General features: G+C 45.0%; 1 protein-coding gene across 1 annotated transcript in view; it reads left to right on the top strand.

Moving 5' to 3' along the window:
- The window catches only part of ZBTB46 (zinc finger and BTB domain containing 46), a gene marked incomplete at its 3' end in the record, with an annotated part of 28,689 nt that extends 10,260 nt beyond the window's left edge, over positions 1-18,429 (top strand). The window contains exons 2-3 of the mRNA XM_010075324.1: positions 5,604-5,885; positions 18,254-18,429. Of these exons, the coding sequence (XP_010073626.1) occupies positions 5,604-5,885; positions 18,254-18,429 (458 nt within the window). The remainder of the gene's footprint in view (positions 1-5,603; positions 5,886-18,253) is intronic.
- Positions 18,430-19,590: the final 1,161 nt, after the last annotated feature.

Raw genomic sequence — 19,590 nt, 5'->3', positions numbered from 1 at the left:
CAGATATTCAGAACTTGGCTGTACAAGCCCCTGAGCAGTGGGATCTAACTCCAGAAGTAGCCTTGAGCTCACTTTCAACCATTCTTAAAAATGGATCCGGATAATAGAGCAGCAACGCTGTCCCAAGGACAGCTCCTCGCTCGCTCTCTGTTGGTGACACCACTTCAGACACTAACTTGGGCTGGTGGGAGGTGTCCCTGCCCACGGCAGGGGGTTGGAACTTGATGATCTTCAAGGTCCTTTCCAACCCAAACCATCCTGTGATCCTGTGATTCAGTTGCTGCTGTTCTCAAGCTGTGCTTTCCGTGATGTTTGCCTTTCTGACACCAGGACCGGTGTACCTGAAAGTTTGTCTTTCCTCCCCTTTCCACCCTAATTTATGTGAAGAGAGAATATTCCCTCCACCTATAAACTTTTCTCTGGGTTTTCGTGTGCTCTGTTCTTACATCTGTTACAATGAACCGTACAGCCTGCCAGCCCTGCTTCACGCTTCCCTATACGAGGGAGAGTATTTGACGGGCTTAGCTGGGGTTCTGCTGTTTATGGCAGTCAGGGGTGCTTTATAAATAAGAGCAGTATATAAGATTGTCCAGGGTTTCTTTAATTAGCTCCAGATAGTTGTGGGATCTTGCTGTCACCCATAGCTTTGGCAAGTGTCCACCAAGCGCAGGCAGCCAGAGCCCGTGGCTGGGTTCAGCTGTCGGCGTTACTGGTGCTGGTTAAGCGATGCTGGTGGACCCGGCAGGACGATGGTGTTCCTTCTGCTGAAGCATCTGGAGGCTTCAGTTCTGCCAGAACAGGTACTGCGGCTCGGGCGAGCTGTGCGGAAAGGGTAAGGGCGCTTTGTGATGGGAGATGGGTGGAACTGCCGCTGTCTTTGGAGGTGGTGGGGACTTGTGATGAGTTTGCTCTGGGTGCTGAGCAGCGCTGACCTCCCGTCAGAACGGTGTCCCTGGAGGAACAGCTCCTGCTGGGTGGAAACGGGGTAAAATGGGGGGAGCTGAGAGGTCAGAAGGGCTCCTAAAAGCTTCCTGAAACTTGTCAGGGTGATAGAGAACCTACAGAGACCTGCTGAAAGCTTTGGTTGTGAGTGATGAGCTAAATAGCGTTGCACTCCATTCAAGGGCTCCCGAATTTGCCGGCTGACTTCCCCGCCTCGCCGGCGGCTGGGTCGCGTTGGCGAGGTTGGCGTCGCCTGACGATGCGTGTCGTGAGACCTCATCAGCCTGGAGACTCCGGAGACCGAGGGGAAAAACATCCCTGCTTTGTGTTCCTGCCAAACAGAAGAGGACTTTGAAGAGAAGATGGATTTCTCGGTCTCCTTTGACTGTAATGAAAAGGGCAATATGGAAAAACAGCGACCTGGCAAAACGTTCCCGTTGGTTCTTTTTTTTTGAAGAGCGTGTTCTGCTTTGAATTTTCCAGCAGCAGATGTCATCTTGTATGGCTTTTATTCACACCTTTCTCTCTTCTCATGGGCTTAGTCCTCCAGCTGCAGATTTCTCAGAGATGTTCAACTGTGTACATGAGAGAGCAGGAATAAAAGTTGGAAGAGGAAGAAAATGATTAAAAAACCAAATTATGAAAGAGATAAATAGCATTGGGAGCCTGGGAAACAACAGGAAACACTGCTGGGGGTATGCTGAGAAGGTAAAAACGCAGTACAAACGGCTGAGTTTAGGCTGTAATGAGGAAAAATGACTGAAGCAGGGAAAAGAAATACAAGAAAAAAATTAGTTTGTGCATTAAAGTAATTAATGAAGGTACTCAAATGCATTCCTTAAAATAGAGCAGCTTTTCCTTGGTCTTTCTGAGATCACGTGTATTTTTTCAGTTGACTAGGTTTAATGCTTTTTACTGTCAGTTTTCTCCTAGATCTTGCAAAAAACCAATTAATTGCATTAACATTTCATTCGGATGCTTTTAGTAAGTTGCATCACCTGTGTTCCTGCCGCAGCCCTTGCCCGGGGTGGGTGGCTGTCTGCAGTACCGCTTGATTTTTTTGTCTAGTACACCTTGATTTTCTCGTAGCTGGGTTTGTGACAGGAGCTCAGTTTATGTGACTTTCACGTAGGTTGGTTTTTTTTTCCTTTTTCCTGGTAGTAGTGGCACACCTGCTGAGAAATGAGATTTCTGCTCGGGATTTTGCAGAGTGCAGCGAAGCAAACGCGTTTCCCGTGGCTGTGCATCCCTTGCAGAGCAAGCCCGCGGTTCGGTTCTGGTTTGCCCGGGTGTGAATGTCCACGCAGCAGCCACCCGTGGTGTTGGGGACGTTGTAATGTTTGTAGTACCCTGGTGTGAGCACTGCTCCTGGTTGTAGATCCGTTAAAGCTGCCGTGGTTGGGAATGAAGCACGTTTTGCTCAGCTGGGATGTGTGATGTCTGTGAGAAGCTGCTTGTAATCAGGCTTCGAATATTCCCTTTACTTTAGGTTTTCATGTGTAAATAAGAACTTTACCAGTTAAATATTGCTTTCAGAGTTTCAGGGATGTGTGGAAATGCTGTTGCCAAACCTGTAAAAATATTCCGTGTTCTATTTGAAAATAAAAATAATAAACAAAAAACCTCATCCAAGTCAACAAGCTACTGAAGCTTTTCTAAAGCTTCTGTGTTTTGGAAAGCAGGCGGGTGTAATAGAGTAACGGCAAAATAATTATTTGCTAAAGAGACTAATGAGCTCAGTTTTTTCAGAGCAGCGTTAATCCCGTGTTTAGCTTGCAGCCCCGATGGGGATTTCCTGCGCCCGGTGCAGTCGCAGGGACCGTCTCAGCGGTGTGAGGAATGAGATGTGGAGGAGCTGGATGGAGCTCCCGCGCTGCCACCTGACCGCTGCCTTGAAAAATCACAGAAGAGCAGCTCATCTCCCAACGCTTGGTTTACGTCCTGCCGAAGCGCTGTAGTAAACAGTTTAGATTACCGGGCAGTGACGGATACTTCTGATTCATATAATTCTTTGGTGAAATGTTGAAAGAAGCTGTGTTCTAGAGAAACGGGAGAAGTGGTTTTGGAGGCGTCGCGGAGGGGAACTCGGTGCGTTTCTGGGTTTTGGTGTGCTGAGATATTTTGGTACTTATGTGACTAAGTGGATATTTATTTTGCCTTAATGTGTATTTGATTAGGTTACATCAGCTGTAAATACTGGAAGCTCTGAAGCCTCTATTTCACTGTCTGTCTCTCATCTTGGCTTTTGAGGAACATTTTAATGTCTTGTTGTGGTTACAATTAATCCGCGTGTGTTTGAGCAATTAGTGTTTATGTGCAGCAGGCAGCAACGGATTCTGGCAACTGTCAATCAGCATCTGGAACCGGCTCTGGAAAGGGACGGGAGGAATCGCAAGGTGATTTACTGCCTGCCCTGTGCTTGGCGATGCCGTGTTGTTGACAAACACCCTTTCTGGCCCGAGCTGTTGGCGGTGTAGGCGGTGAGGAGCAGAGGGGCAGCAGTGTTATTGCGGGTTTGATGTGATAAAGCTGCTACATTACCAGGTTAATGGGCTAGAATTTACCTCTTCACCACCTTCTGGAGCAGCTGCTGGTCTTTAAACTCTTGTAATTTCCCTTTGTGCAGAAATGTTTGTTTTTAAAACAAACTTCATTATCGTCTAGGAAGTGTGTATACCTGTTAGCCACTCACTCGTAACAGAGGGATGTAAAAATTGAAAATGACTATATCCTTCTGCTTGACAAAGATTTAATAAAACTGATCATATGAGATCATACAAGCAAAACACAGATGGAGGAGGGAAAATTATCGGTTTTAAAGAGAGAGCATCTCTGGCAGTTCACATAGTGTTGGTAGCCCCCAGCCCTGGGTATTCCTCCCATCTCCGGGGTGTCGGAGGACTCTGCTAAGGATTGTTTTTTCCTTACTGTTTGCTTTGAGGCTTTTTTTTTTTTTTTTTAAGGGAAGTGGAAAAAATTAACAGCAAGAGGTACTGGCAGTACAGCGCAGCTTAGTAAAGTAAATCTGAATGTGGGCAGGCACCGGACCAGCCCGGGGCTGGGGCTGGCAAGTTCGCTGGCTGATGCTGGACACCTTGAGCAAGTCACCACGCAAAATGGAGATAGAAATAATGATCTCCTGTTAGCAGATTTCCAGGTGACAGGAGGTGGGCCCTGCCCCGGTGTCCTCATTAGCATTTTTTAATAAGGCTCTGCGGAGTGATGCCTTGCCCTGCTTTGAAGCTGTCGAACGCGAGTGTGCCGCACTCCTGCTCCCTCCGCGGGAGCTCTGCTGCTGTCAAACCTTCTGCAGGGGAGTGAGCGTGTCACTGCGGTGGGTATGGACAGCACCCGAGCTCCTTGCCCTCACAAGTGCAAGATCAATTCCTGAAAGCAGCTGAGTGGGAATTTTGGACGTGTCGTACCACCGTTTGGGACGGTAACAGCTGCCTCTTGCATTGAGTAGATTTAAACACATTTTGAACTAGGAGGCAGTAAAACATTCAGAATGTGCAAAACAGCTTCTTTTCCATCTGAGCAGTCATTGTCAATAATACCTTCTCTTTGGATTTGGATTTTTTCCCCTCTATGTCGTGAGCAGTACAAGTGCTCCAGAGGCGTGTGTGTGTTGGGAAGCTGTAGCCACGTTAGCCAGGTCCCCAGCGGGGTTCTGAGCGTGCCAGCTGTGTTCTGCTGCTGCAGGTTCTGGAGAAGGTCATTGCAGTTTGTTTTAAGCACTATAAAGTGCTTAAATAAAAATGGGGTAACAGCCCTTTTGTAGCTTTTTTTTGTTTTGTTTTGTTTCATGTGAAGAATAGAGAAATGTAAGAGTCACTTTCCTTTACATAAAAAAACCACAGATTATATAAGACTATAAGAGAGTCAGAGTTCAGACAAGAGAGACTCTTAACTAAACCTCCCCAAAAAAATACAAAAATAAATGGTGTTTGGCAGGGAGGAATTCACCTTATCATAGCTTTTTCATTTTTGTTTGGATTCACTAATTGATGTTTTTGTTAATAGTCCGTGACGTTTTTATACAGCTTCTTTTGTGGCTGCCTGTTGTGAAGTGGCTAATCTGTGCCTTTGGTTTTTGTTTTTAACTGTATCACTTCTACATAAAACCCACCCTGTGATGTATGCTGGGAACCACTGGTTGCTGTGTATTTTTCAAATAAAGGACCCCAAGGAATTTAACCTAATTAGCAGTCCACTATTAAAGCCTGTTTATTACTGGATTTTTCAAAACCTTAATCATGGGGAGGACAGAATGAAAACTCAGACTGCCAGAGTAAAATTACGGGAAAAAAAAACCAGAATTTAAGTGCTTGAAAGTAATTTCAGTATTAGCAGACTATCCTGAAATCTGAGTTTAAGAGAAATAAATAGCTTTACCCAGTTACTGGCTGTGAGGGAGGCTGTACACATCTCTCTGCCCTGCCTTCTTAGTGCGTGGTACTGAAATTAAGACCAGGTAACGGGGCAGGAGTTTATCTTCAGACTTTTGGAAAAGGGGATGGAGACACGTGGAAGGTGACAACAAAGCCAGAACAGGTGGTGATAAGTTCCTGGATCTCAGTGATTTGGACCCGTGGTGCAGGGTCAGCGTGCCTCGTCTCAGGAATTTGTTTGCATCTCTGACGGCATCTTCCATCCCGCAGGTGCTGATGTGACAGTAACGGAGCCCAGCAGCTCTGACAGCAGGGTGGAGCGGTCGGACCCCTACGCCAGCGTGGAGGAAGCCCTCCTGGGTGGGGAAGCCAGCTACATCTCGCAGCCCCTGACTCCGGAGAAGGAGGATGCGCTGCAGGCTGCCACCGTCGCCAACCTGCGCGCGGCTCTCATGAGTAAGAACAGTTTGCTGTCTCTGAAAGCCGACATGCTGGGAGACGATAGTTCGCTGCTGTTCGAGTACTTGCCCAAAGGCACGCATTCTCTCTCTCGTAAGTTGATGTTTTTACACTTTTTGTTTACTGATACTGTAAGTGAACTCATTATCAAGAAGAAAACACGGGTCGCTGTCTTGTTTATTATTACCAGTGTGTTTATATCCAGTTTTAAGTTCTGCTTAATCCCACTTTCCATAAAATTCAGAAACTTGTCTCTGGTATTGATCCAACTTCAATGTTAACTGCTGAAGCCGTGGAAGGAGGCGTTTAGTGTACGTGTGCGTAGTGCTTGGCCTCTAAATTTCTCTTTTACTTGTTTGCAAAATGGTCCTTAGAAACAAAATGCAAAGTGTTTGAGTCCTTGTGCTGAAAGAAGTGGCTGCAAAGGTTTTGAATCCCAAATTGCCTCACGTTGAAAGGAGGCTTGACTGGTGCCCTGTGTCTGTAGAAGCGGTTGGGATTTTGTAGGTCGCGTGATCTTTACCTCTTGCTGTTTACTTTCAGACCCGTCTCTAAGCACTGAGCAGCTATTGATTGTTTGTTATAGTCACTCATGGAAATGAATGTTTTTCTGCTGGTGACCTGTCGGACACAGCGGATATGTACCATGATGTGTGGACAGCTTATTTTTCAGCATCCTCTTGTATTTTCTTCGTTGAAATTGTAAAAGAGCTTGATTCTCTGGTGCACAAAGAAAAAAAAATTATTAATGCAGTATTTTCTATGTACTCTCAGAAGATGAGGATATCATTTGTGACATAAAACAGCAAGCGGTGGCTTTCTGAGCACTATGTGTTAGTTTCCAGCAGAAAACATGTATTTTAATCTATAGTGAGAAAATTCAGCAATTAGATAGAAAGAAGGTTCACTTAAGGTATTTATTTTTAGTTTCCTTGATGGCAAAAAAAAAAAAGAGAGAACTTTTAATGGTCACTTGGGTTGTACGATAAAGGGAAAAGACTGCACAGCATGATGTCGTTCTTAGTATCTCTTTTAGCTTCTCATGTCTGAACAGTAGAATTGTTTTTTTTAAAAATCTTCCTAAATTTAGAGGAAAAAAAATCTTTATACCTCGTTCTGTAGCTTTAATGCTTGGGGGAGAGTTGCTAATGCATCGTTCTTGCTCCTTCCCCAGTAATTCTCTTATTGAATGATCTGCAGTTAAATCAGATTTAGGTGGTTGAAGCTGGGCTCCCGGGCTGCGGATCCCGCCGTTGCAGTGCACTAGCCAAGATCCTGTACCGCGGTTTGATCCCTTGCGTGCAGAGGGAAGAGTGCCCTCAGCTGGCACCCGGGCGGGCGGGAGCGGGAGGGATGCTCGGCTGCGGGTGATTGATGCACCGCGTGTTGGGATCCGTGACTCGTGACAGGGGAAATCGGCAGTTTCATCTTCTGTCATGATAAACGGGAATAATGACGGGGCTGCCCTCCATCCATCATCCCGCTCTCGGTTAGAGGGTTTCAGATTTTACTTAAAAGCTGAAGGGGCACTTGGTGTAAAGACAAATGAGCAGTAAGGCAGTTGGTTTCAGATTTTACTTAAAAGCTGAAGGGCCACTTCGTGTAAAGACAAATGAGCAGTAAGGCAGTCGTGAATTTGGGTGAGAAATGCGAGATTTTCTACCCAGCTGAGATGTGGAGTTTGGGAACAAACGTGGTGTAGGCAGAAGACCAACTGGGTTTAAAATAAATCTTGATAATTCAGGAAAAAGGGGGTGAAAGAAGCTCAGGGAGGGGTGTCATGACCAAGGGGGACCCTCCAGCCTGTGTCTGAGGGCTCTGTTTCCAGCCCTCTCACTATAACTTGAATTTCATTCGGTTAAGCATCAATTATCTCATCTTTGTGGAAGCAGAGCAAATTGCATAAGACAAAAAGAAAACTGCTCGCTTGGGCTGTAGCTCTCGCGCCGGCAGGTGGATGTCACTGGGCTGGTGAGAGGATTTTTACAGAAGCAGGGACTTAAGGGACATGTTTTCCTTTCATCTTACTCAGATTCACAAGTATCGGTTTATTGTAGTCAGTTGAAAAAGTTGTTTTGAGATGAGACTCGCTTGCTTTTAGGTGTTCATTACTGAGTACAATAAGGCATCGAGTTTAATGAGAATTTTCGGTGTACAAAATGACGGTAAAGCAAGGGGTAAGGCGATTCTGGAGATCTAAAAGCGTGCTCTAGGTTGCTGCTAGCTTTGTAGGTGTTTTTCATGTTTTCCTTCAAACACAATTTGAGGATGTTGAGTCATTTTAAGTCCTGGGTTATATTAAAAAAAAATTTTTTTAAAGGCGGGGGGAGTAGGCAGGAGTGCAGTGAACAACATTTAAGAAAAAAAAACAACCAAAACAAAACCAGCACAGTTTTCTTTCTGTCTGATTTGAGAAGGAAATGCACTAATTTCAAGAACTTCAAGTGATCAGTCTCTCTTGAGCTTAAAACATGTGAAGTGTGTGTTTAACCTTAACTGCTGGCACGAGGTTGTCTTTGTGGTCTCTTAGGAAGCAGTGCAGTAAGTACCTGACTCGAGGAGCAGTGTTCACATTTATTTTTTTTTTCTGGAGGAAAAGATTCAATGGAAGTGGGCAGATCTGAAGAGTATCTTATCCATGTTTAAAATTCTGATGAGCCATTTCTAAAGGGGGTGTTGCTTCCCAAGTCATGGCATACAGTACAAGTTCTAACTTTCCTTCCGCACAGCTCACACTGTAGAGGATACCCCGAGGTTTTCATTTTACACCAAGTTCTTTTTTTCCTAATTCACTGTATATCGTAATGATCATCTGAAGCGTGACATAGCTTTACATTCTGCTGATGGAAATGGACCCGGGATGTGGGGGGGGTGTTGTATCACTATGTTGTGGTCACACATAAGTGCAGCTTTTCTAAAGTTAACCATTTCAAACTCATTTAAATCAGAAGGGAAAAATGAAATATCTTGTCGTTGGGTAACTCAGTTGCCAGCTGAAGGGCTCTGAGAATTGATGATGGTCACGGTATGTGATCAAGACTGACGTTCCTGTGCTTGTCAGAAATTTGGAGAACACGCAGGTTTTGCAGAAAAAAAGTATGTGTCGGTTATTCATGGGTACCGTTTGTTACCGAACATGCGTAGGGTGGTGTTGGGGATGTCTTTCAGATAAAACGTTGTAAGAGGTTCACTTTTCCTCATCTTCACGTGTTTTCATGGTTTGTAGAAGCGGGTTATTCTTCGCTGCTTTCCAGCTTCAGCAGGCGGCTCCGCTGAGCTCCTTGGTTTAATCATGTGTGTCTCGTTCCATGGCTGATCCTGAACTTTGGTAGCATTGTTCTGCACGGTTACACCACATCTGCAAAAGTCTCAGGGGCTTTACTTGAATGTTTTTGTCTGGTTTTGCTAAGTATAATCAAGAGAAGGAGAATTTTAATATTCATTAGAAAATGAGTTGATTAATGTACATCCTTATTTTCTCATTAATAAAAAGATAAGTCACAAAACTTCCAGATTTTGGGGTGATGAAAGGGCGACTCTTCCACATTTTCAGAATAGTACATTGCACACTTTTTTTTATATGTCTAAGTTTGGCTTTTCCTGTTTACCCTGTTGCAACTGAAACTGTTTATAGAAGCAATTCCTGTGGAGCTTGCTGGCCAAGTGATTGCATGGTACACAGAGCCCTTTTCTTTTGGGCAAACCAGCTAATACGATATTTTTAGTTAGCGGTTCACTGGAGCCAATAATTTCTACTTGCACTGGATGCTAAAGGCATAGTGGTCAGCTTGCCCAGGGGGGAGTTGAAGGTATTCCGTTTGGCATGGAAATTTTGTACACAGTAAACAAAGATGTAGGGGAGAATGGATGCAATTTTAAATGAGATATAATAACTTTTGCCGTTTTCTTTTCCTCAGTAGTTTGCTGTCCAGCTGTCAGAATACAGTATTCACATACATACTGGTGAACCAGTGCATCATCTTCTGTACACAAAACTGACTGAAGGAAAGCGCTTTTGATTGCTGATTTAGAAGTTAAAATACTTTTCATTAATTTCATTCCAACACCAATGTATGGGGGTATAAAGGTTTCTGACTGGCAGGACAAAACGTAAATGAGTTGCTGTTGGCATTCTCATGTACGAAGTGTGGGTCATGTATGTGGGTTTCTCTTCTTGTGTTACTTGCAGTTGCTGAAACAAAATAAATATTAATTATTGTCTTAAAAATAATGGTTGTACTTCATTGTGTTGTGCATCGTTGGCTCGTGTTGGATGATGGAGTTTGTTATTTCTCTTTATTTCATCGCTCGTTCACTAGCCTTAACTTTTGCTCTAAGAAGCACATTGTTCCTTAGGAACCTGTGTCACTCGGTAAAGGTGCTAATGAAGAGCTGATCCAGCCAGACCCCGCTGCCTTATCTTTGCTGTCTGCTAAAATACCCTTTGTTTAAGGAGGTGCAGCCCAGAGGGGCCTCTGAGGTGTCCATGGTCCCAGTGTGCAGGTTCCCTTTGAATCGCTTTGGGATGATCAGGGAAAATGACCATGTGGGTGGCTGGGCAGGAATTCACTTTTCTCCTCTCACTTTTCCTATCTTGAATTTGGGGGGTTTTAGCATTTTGTTATCCTGCCTCTGAGTGATAACAGCAACAGATGAGTGCCACCAGAATGAAACCCCGGCGTGTTGGTATCACACCTGGATAGCATTAACTAACGTGTGAAAGATTTCAGTCTGCGATCAAAGCGGAGGCAGGTGGATCAAACATCCAGCTTGTGGCACAGGAGCAGCGTTTCCTTTGATAGCTGATAAAAGTCAGGTGTGGGGTTGTTCGCGTTTAGAAACCTTTGTGTGGTTTTCATTCCAGCGCTTTGTTGTGACCGTGGATTGTATTTGGACATAGGATAAACTTGTTACTTGTAGCTGCATTGAAGAGTTTGGTTTGTATATGCGTAAAGGTTTCAATCAGACTCCTTTGTGTTAGAAATGAAGAGGTCTTTAGGGGATAGAGTGCTTTACATATGGATTTGTTTACTTTTATGTCATATTTGCTCTGATTCCACCTGTTTGCTTTGCAGAAATAATGACCTGCTCAGTCTGTCATTCCCGTATTCACTCAAGGTGTTTGTTAAAACTCATTTAACAACTTGGACGCCGACCGTGATGGCACTGCCTTTCTCTGTACGAGGATTTGTCATTGATTCTCGGTGCGGTTTCGGGAATGTTGTTTACCCTTTGGCTGCTGCTGCAGCACAGGCAAGAGTGTACGGTTCTGCTTTGGCCAAGCAAACGATGGTTTCCTTTTTAACTATCGTAGATGTTTAATGACTGTCAGGTATAACTGAATACTTTTGTACAAGTATTTTCACTTCCATGTTTGCTAGCTGTAGAACAGCAGGAATACTTTTCTCCATCTTTTGTAAAGCACTTTGAGATCAAGGACTGGCATGAAATAAACCCACAAATCTCGAGAGCTGAAGCTTTGACGTAGATTTTCATAAGGGCAGTAGCAGAATAAAGTTTGTGCACATGATACCTAAAGATGGCAACGTCTGTGTTTGAAATGGTGCTTCTCCAGGAGGTGTCTTTCAGCAGTGCGATCGCTCTGGATACCCGTGCTGCAGTGCCGCTCCCGACGGACGCCAGTGACCGCGCCACGCGACAGACCTCCGCCGCCTACATCCCACACGGACCAGGCACTTTGGGTGGGGAGGCTGGTTTTAAACAAAACAAAACAAAAAAAAGCCTGGCATCCCTGTCCTGCCGCATTCCCTCCCGCTGCCGGAAGATCAGCTGCGAGTGCTGGTGCAAGACCTTTTTAAAAACCACCAGCTGGTGCGAGTTCACGTGGGTGAGATTCATTTCCTGTGTTCCCCAGGGCCTGGCACCAACTCGAATCGTTCAAGGGGCGAATGTGATGGCAAAGTGGAAGCACCATCATCCCCCCCGCTGCCTTCATCACACCTTGCCACTCAGAGCCCCCCCAAGATCTGCTCTTCTGGTGAAATGTCACCAGAAACCCTGATAAAAGGAGAGGTGCCTTCCTCTGCCCAGGTAAGATCGTGGGGGAAAATGCGAATAAATTTAAATGCAAACCTACCTGCTTAATCAGATTCTCCCCAGTTTGGGATACTTTGGAAGACCGTAATACTTTGATCTGTTAGCTTTTTTTTTCTTTTTGGTAATATAGATTTTTTTAAAACTAGAAGTCTGTTGGGGCCAGGGCTGGTGCTGTCCTAATTTTAGCCCTTCTGCCTTACCTCAACAGAACTTGCATTCAAAAAAACTGTATTTTTTTAAAAAGTATACATGCACTTTTTATTGTACATCCCTTTGTTTTGCAAAACGTTGCATAGAAGAATATAATAATGGCATAAAGACAGCCGAGACCCCAGCTAGCCATTGCCCGCTTCTGGTTTGCATTTGGGTTTCTTGTAACTGCCTCAATTCAGATAGAAGCAGGCTGGCTTTCTGTATGGCAGGAGTCTGACATAAAATCCATAGCTTTCCATGGCATTCCTTATTCTTAATATTTTTAGTTCCATTGGGTGGAAGCACAGATTTTCCTTTGCAGTTGCTGCAGAGCAAAGGGAGCTGGTCGGAACGGCTGGGAGCCGCTTGCCCGGTGGCCAGCAGACCTGCCCAGGCTGCAGCATGCCTCTGCCTCATGGGGGGCTGCCATCTGCCGCACGCTGGCACGTGGCACATGCTCTATGAAAAAAAAAAAATAAAGTCAGCTTTTATTTATAATGTGGATCAGCAATGCCAGAGCGCGTTGCATCAAGGGAACTACACAGAAGGCGTTTGTTTTCTATGGGCTTTTCTCTGTGGAAAGAAAAAGTATCTATATAGGGCCGAGGGAAAATTTTCCAGTTCTGTTGTATCTGCTAGAAATTTCTATCCAGCGTTTCCCGTTGGCCTGAGTGGGAGACTGGAAACTGAATAATTACCCAGGACCTTAGCATGTTGATTGCTGTCCTTAAACACCAAATCTTGCAAGATATGGCCCAGTTAACTCTGCTGCTCGGACGGTGAAAGCTTTGTAAAGGCAGATAGGGTTGCCAAGACAGATGATGAGCCTCCCTTAAAAAAAGGTGAAGGCAATGATAAGGTGGGAGTCTGAGCACTAGCGGCAAAGATATGTCCTTGTAAGTGCTTGCCTTAACTTATGCTTTTCATTCGCAGGCTGCTTGTGATGGATTTTTGTCACTTTGGCCGTTTGATAACTCCGATTCAGGTAAGGAGAGAGAAAAATATTTTTTAAAGCTATCATTACTTGATGCCAAAAGATGCTGATTTGTACGTGTATGTGTGTATTTCTGTTTTAGACACAAATTTTTTGAGATCTGAAGACATGGACATAACCCCTGATGGCGTGTTCCTGGATTCAGCCCTGGCCGCAAGAGCGACCTGTGGTTTCTGCAGGAGGGTTTTCCAGCGTGCCGAGGAGCTGAAGGAGCACATCCACCAGCACGCTGTCTCCCTGCTCCTCCCGTTCGACCTGGCTGACTGCTCCCACCCTGGCCTCGCTGACGGCGTGCCTCCCGGCCAGCTCGCCCGCTTCCAGTGCTCCAAATGCCCCGCGAGCTTCACTCTGAAATCCAACATGGATCGCCACGAGAAGACCATCCACTTCAACTGTAAGAAGATGCGGTGTCCCACCTGTGCCAAGCTGTTTCGAGACAAGACAGACTTAAACCGGCACCGTTTGTCTGTGCACTCGAGCGAGCGTGCTGTGGTGTGTCTCTTCTGTGGCAAGGGCTTTGGTACCCAGAAGAACCTCACTAGCCACGTCAAAGCGTGTTACCTGGGCGGGTTTGAGCTCGTGGACAGTGTAGGACAAAATGAGGATCCTGAGGATGCGTAGCTGCTGCTGCGTGTATGAGACGCTTCTTTTAAACTAGGAAAAGCAAATTGTTCCGTTCTTCTCTTTTCGTGCTGCAAATAAACATACCAGAGGTGTAATGCAGTGGAGTAACTCGCCAAAGCTGATCAGGTGGATAACGTGCTGGTTCCAGACACGGTGCGGGATCTGTGCAAAGATCACTTTTGTCAGTCCATACAGCAGGCACTGTGGCTGTCCCATTGGTGTGATCATACTGTGTGCGTATACCACCTTCAGCTCTTCTTGTCAGTAGATCTCAAAGTGCTTTATAAAAGAAATGGTGATGTTTTCCTGTGTTCCCTGGGAAAATGACATACCTCGGCTTGTTGAGCGTGTTGGCAATAGAATGTAATAGAATTCAGCCTCCTGAGTTCTGGTCTGGTACTCTGTCCCTGAGACAACTGGGGCATTTCAGGGTGTTCCAGCTTGAGATGAGGAGCTGGGAAAGCACTGGGCTGCTCAGCCCACTCAGCTGTTTATAAAATCTGCCTTTCTGTGTCATTTAAAGGAGAAAAACGTGCTGCTTGTTCATACCTGCAACAGGGTGTAATTATTTGGGCTTGAAAGTTGTCGCAAGGCTTGTATATTTTATTGGTGCTATGTTTGAGTACTTTTAGGACTCTTTAAAATCTGTACTGGAGTATGGCTGTGGTTTTCAGGAATTCTGTAAATGTCCCGGACTCGTTTGTTTTATCTAATGTAATTACGTTAGCCAGACTGAATGTGTGGAGTCGAAACAGAGCAGAGGTGGAAGTCTTACTGTAATTCCTGTTTTATTATATGAAATAGGAATATGAAATCCATTTATTTTTTTAAAAGGTTAAGTATTTGTGTCGGGTTGGGGAGCCGGAGTTTCCCAGCGTGGCTTAGTCCTTACTCTTTGTTTGAGCAAGGTGTGGTCAGTTGAGAATGTGTTCCTATATAATCTCTGTAGTACACCATACTTGAATCATTTTTATAATTTTTTTTTCCCCAAAGTCGCATACATTTTTCTCACTCTTGTTCCCATTAACATCTTTGTCATCGTGGATCACAGCTCTCTGAATGTGTATGGCTTGTAGTCCGTCAGCTTCCCTTGTTACAGCTGTCAGTTTAATTGCCTCTTAAATAACCAGCAAGTGAGGAGGGAGAAAGCTGAGCCAGAAGAGAAAGTTGTGACCAAAATGAGTCTTATCTGGGAGCAGTGTGGTAGGATTTGTGTGAATGGGAAAGGTGAGATGCCAGCAAAAGTAGTTTCAGCAAATTTTAAAAGGCTTCGTTCATGTGGTAGTAGTTAATGAGGTTTCATATTTGTTCAATTTTCTCATACTGGGGAATTTAATTCAACATGGAACTCTTTTTTTTTCTCTAGGCAGTCAGCTCATTCTCCAATGGAGATGTAAGTGGTGTTTTCCTTGGCCTGTACATCAGAGCGCTTCCTGGCTTCAGCTCAGAGTTTCCAGTGTTTCCCTTCAGGATCAGGAGGAGGTTTTTCAAAATACTAGAACCACAGGGTATAACATAGCAGAGGCTTACAGAGTGTATGCAGAAAACTTCTTAAAAGCGGGAGGTTTCTGTTAGAAAATGTCATGGGACGATGGTGGGAAGCATGAGTTGGGCAGTGAAATAGCAGCTTGCCTTTGTAACCTTAGACATGGTGAGGATTCAGTGGACAAGTTTGAATTTTTCGTAATAACCAAACGAGTGTAGTATTTCTGTGATAATTAACAACACATCGGTTTACAGAGTTAATACAGAGTAGCTCCATCAGGCCGTGTGTCACGAGGGCTTGTCCTTCTCTCAGGTCAGGGATGCTGGAGCCTGTTTTGTTTAACAGCCCCAGCGAAATAAGTGAAGTTACTTGGGATGACACCACCAACGCTTTTTTCCAAGCGTTATGGTGTTGGTTTTAAAAACGCGCATCTTCTGTAAATACATTTGTGAAGTTAAGCACGCAGATTCTTACAATGGCACCGTTTGTGTTACGTTCTCCACTTCTTGGTGCTCTTCTTCCTCTATTGTGCCCAGCAGCTAGTTATCGATGGCGCCGCTTTTCGTGGCCTTGATGATCTTGTGGATGATCATTCCTTAGGACCTTAATGCTGCTATACGTAAGCTCTGTGTCGTCGTTGCACATACCAAGGTTGGTGTGTTGTTCATTGAATGTATGTCCTTGGGGGTGTGTGTATTTGCCAGCACTGTGTTAACTCTGCAGTCCCGCTCTGACAATGCTGTTGTTTTTCAGATGTTTACTTTTGTAGGTAAAAGAACTAAATATATGGCTATTTGGTGAAAAAGTAGCTTTCAATAAACTACAGCTGCAAAAAGCGTTCTGTGACTGTTTTTAAATAAAAGCGTAGTAGAAGCTGAAAACTAAAGCTCGAGCGACTTAAGCTGACTGCAGGCGAAAGTAAGCAAGAGGGACCCTGAAACCAGAAAGTGTTATGGACGTGTTGTTGGAAATACACGTGTGTGTTGGAAACAGGTGGCTATTTGTCCATAGAAATAGTGTTTGGAGTTGCCTTTTCAGCTTCCGCAGAAGCTCAGCCCTGCAGTGAAGGGATGGGTACGGACAGTCAACGAGGGGAGGCATCTGCTCCCTTAGGAAATGACAGGATCAGGTAACACCTGGCGATGTAGGAAATAAGGGATTTTGTGTTATTCTCTTCTCTAAGGCACTTCTGCTTCATAATCTTGGGATCTGGTTGCTGTCAGGATCTCGGAGTCAGTTTTTCCTGGGGTGAGGTGGTTAAGCCTGCCTGGCTGAGCAGCATGTCCCGCTGGCTGTGGTCGACACGTGTGGCGTGTTTGTGGTGTGAGTAGCGCTGGACATGGCCTGGGACAGGAGGAAGGAGGGTTACGTGTCCCCTCTTGACGTCCCCTGATCAGCTTATAGCGTGCTTACCTTGTCTAGACTCCGCAGTAATGGGTTTAGAGTGAGTGTTTGTGTGGCCCGTGGCTAATAATCGAGCAGTGACAAGATCAGACCAGAAATGTCATAAATAGCTTCAGATCATAACGCTGATACTCGCTGGAGAAGACAGTGGGCTCCTTGTCACAGCGAGTGACAAACCTTTCACATTGTTTTATCTGTATTGCAAATACTCGGCAAAGTAGATTTTTGAAAACAGAAGGAAAAGAAATATCCCACCAATCAGGCACTAAACCACCCAAAATAGTGGGTTTATGGACGTTCTTAAAAAAGGACATTTTCACGGAGCTGTTTTTCGGCGTGCAGTGTATCACCCAGGGCATTATCTGTGGTGTGCCGAGGGGATGCTCCTATTTGTAGGAGATAACATTTCAATAAGCATCTAAAAATACTGCAAAGTACCCGGTCTGTTAGAAGCCAGAGGGTAGGTCTGATGTTTCCCTGATTCCCTGAGCTCCCCTGCTTGGACTGCTCTCTACCAAGAGCCACTGACGTACCCAATAGTAACTACAGCTCGCTTTCCTTTTTCCCCTCGTTGTTATGTAAACAATGTATTGCTTTGAGAAATAACAATAATTAGGAGAAAAGTGTGTGACAATTTACATACTAATGGAAAGCAACAGAATTATTAGAAGATGGAGATCTAAAATCCTGTCCACCTGGACAGTCACTTCCAAACCTGGAGTGGGTGGATGTCCTCAGGGAGCAGAAAATATCCTTTTCACCTGCTGGATTTTGCATATTGCACTTCCACTTTGTGGGGAGGAGGAAATACGGACGCAGCTGCCGTGTGCGTTCTTCTGGCAAATTAGACCCTTGGGCGGTCAGCACCGTACACATCCCCTGGGTCCGCTTCCAGCACGCTGCTGAGGAGACAGCGAGAAGAATCAACAGCGTCAGGATGGCTTCAAGGAGTTCATCCCTTTTCTCATTGAGCAAAAAACGATGGGGGGGCAGGAGGAAAGCCCATCACGGGCTGGGTGCAGTTGTCTTGGCAGGAGGCTTGCGAGGCTCAGGCTGTAATCCAGCATCCTGCATCCCTCTGGGTGTCTGTATCCGTGCCACAATGGTGATGATCATTGGGAGCGGATAACACATCCCTCTGGGTGTCTGTATCCGTGCCACGATGGTGATGATCATTGGGAGCAGATAACGTAGGGTGTGTTTGTTGTAACCGTCCTGTTTCTTCTGGGGAATCCTTCATCTCTGCACCTTCACCGAGATGCTCCTGGAGTGTGTGATGATGGTCTCGCGTCGCCCCGTAAATAAAACCGAAGTGCGTGGCACTGTCGGGGTGTCACATTTGTGGTCACCTGTTCACAAATAGCTGCTTCTTCCATGGTGTTAGAATTTTAGATCTTGATTTTCTGGATAATTCATTATAATAAATGAGAATGACAGCAGATTGCCAGCCCTCTTTATTTGCCATTTAGCAAGCGATAGGCGATGTGTGTTACAGGCTGTTGCTAAATGTTTGTGTGTTGGCTTGTTCAAGACTTCCTCTGAGCGTTAATAATATCAGTGCCATAATATAAGGATTTTTACAAAGTAGGTGGTTAAGAGGTGAGGGTGTGATTTCACAATGAACGGATTCACTAGTGAAACAGTCGATGAGGAGACGGTTCTGAGACATTCAGAAACTAATCCTGGTGTTCTGCTTTCTTACAGTCAACGAGTTCACAGTCATCAGGAAGAAATTCAAGTGCCCCTACTGCAGCTTCTCAGCCATGCATCAGTGCATCCTGAAGAGACACATGCGATCCCACACAGGAGAGAGACCCTATCCCTGCGAGATCTGCGGGAAGAAGTTCACCCGCCGGGAGCACATGAAGCGGCACACCTTGGTAAGGGGCTGCGTCGGGGGGACAGCGCGTTTTTCCCGGGAGAACGGGAGCTTCACCTGATTCAGGTCCATGTTTTGTTTTCCCCTCTGGGACTCCTCTGAAAACTTCTCCAGTATTTTTTTCCCCTCCTTTCAAAAGCTGACAGAGGGGCTGAGCCTCGGGAGAGCCTGGCGTTAGGGACGGGAGGAAGGATAGCTAATGCTCCCTTCAGGATGGAAGAGGAATTTTTTTTTTTAGTATGTTGAATGACTCAGTGCAGGAAACTTTAAAATAAGCCGCTCAGCAAGAGGGATTCGAGGTAAAGCTACTCTGGTCTGGCAATGCTTGGTTATCAAAATAGTGTTATGCCTTAAAGATGCTCAAAACTAACTTAGAGGCTGGCTGGTGCCACTGTCTGGCTTTTCACAATTCCTACAGCGTAAAAATCTAAGCCAATTCTTTTTTTTTTTTTTTTCCAAAGGAGAATTAGTTTGCCATCTTAAAGTGTTTTCTTAAAACTTGGTATAGAGGTGATATTGTGGAAGGGCAAATAGTTTCTACAGAATTATTTCAGCACGCCAGCAAGCACTCTAATTAAGTTTGTAGAGAAAACTTTAATATTTTTTTAAACTCCAGGGATGGTAGCTGTGAGGTTTGAATACTGAGAGATATTAAAAAATAAATGACAAGGGTATTGACAGATCAGTGACTTAAGAATTGATTTGCTGAGGTCACTTAAAGAACTTTTTCTGATTTTGTTTTCATTTCCAAAGAGTGATAAATGACTCGGTGGTGTCCTGGAATGGATGCACTAAAGGAAAAAGGACAGGGATTTGGAGGGGTTTTTGATACTGTTGTAAGGCCCCAGAAAAAAATCCAGTTCCATTATTTATCTGGAGGTGCTTGTGAAATAAAAGGGGTGTTTTCTTACATGCAAATGCCACCGTGCCACGTCCAAAAGCGGTAGCGCAGGCGGGCTGGAGCGCTTGTGGCGAGATGAACGGCTGGATTCGTACGCTCTGCGTGTCTCGTCAGCTTCTTTCCGGTGCATCTGGCGTTTTGGGGCTTAATTGTCAACTCTGGGGTAAATCTGTAAAGATGAATGCTGGTGCGCGTCAAATAAAAATACGTGGTTTAAAAATAACATGTAGGAAAAGGAAGTAGGTTTAACACACCAAAAAT

This window comes from Pterocles gutturalis, unplaced genomic scaffold, assembly GCF_000699245.1.
Source record: "Pterocles gutturalis isolate BGI_N339 unplaced genomic scaffold, ASM69924v1 scaffold18747, whole genome shotgun sequence".
Lineage (NCBI taxonomy): Eukaryota > Metazoa > Chordata > Aves > Pterocliformes > Pteroclidae > Pterocles > Pterocles gutturalis.
This window is presented reverse-complemented; position numbering and strand designations above follow the sequence as displayed.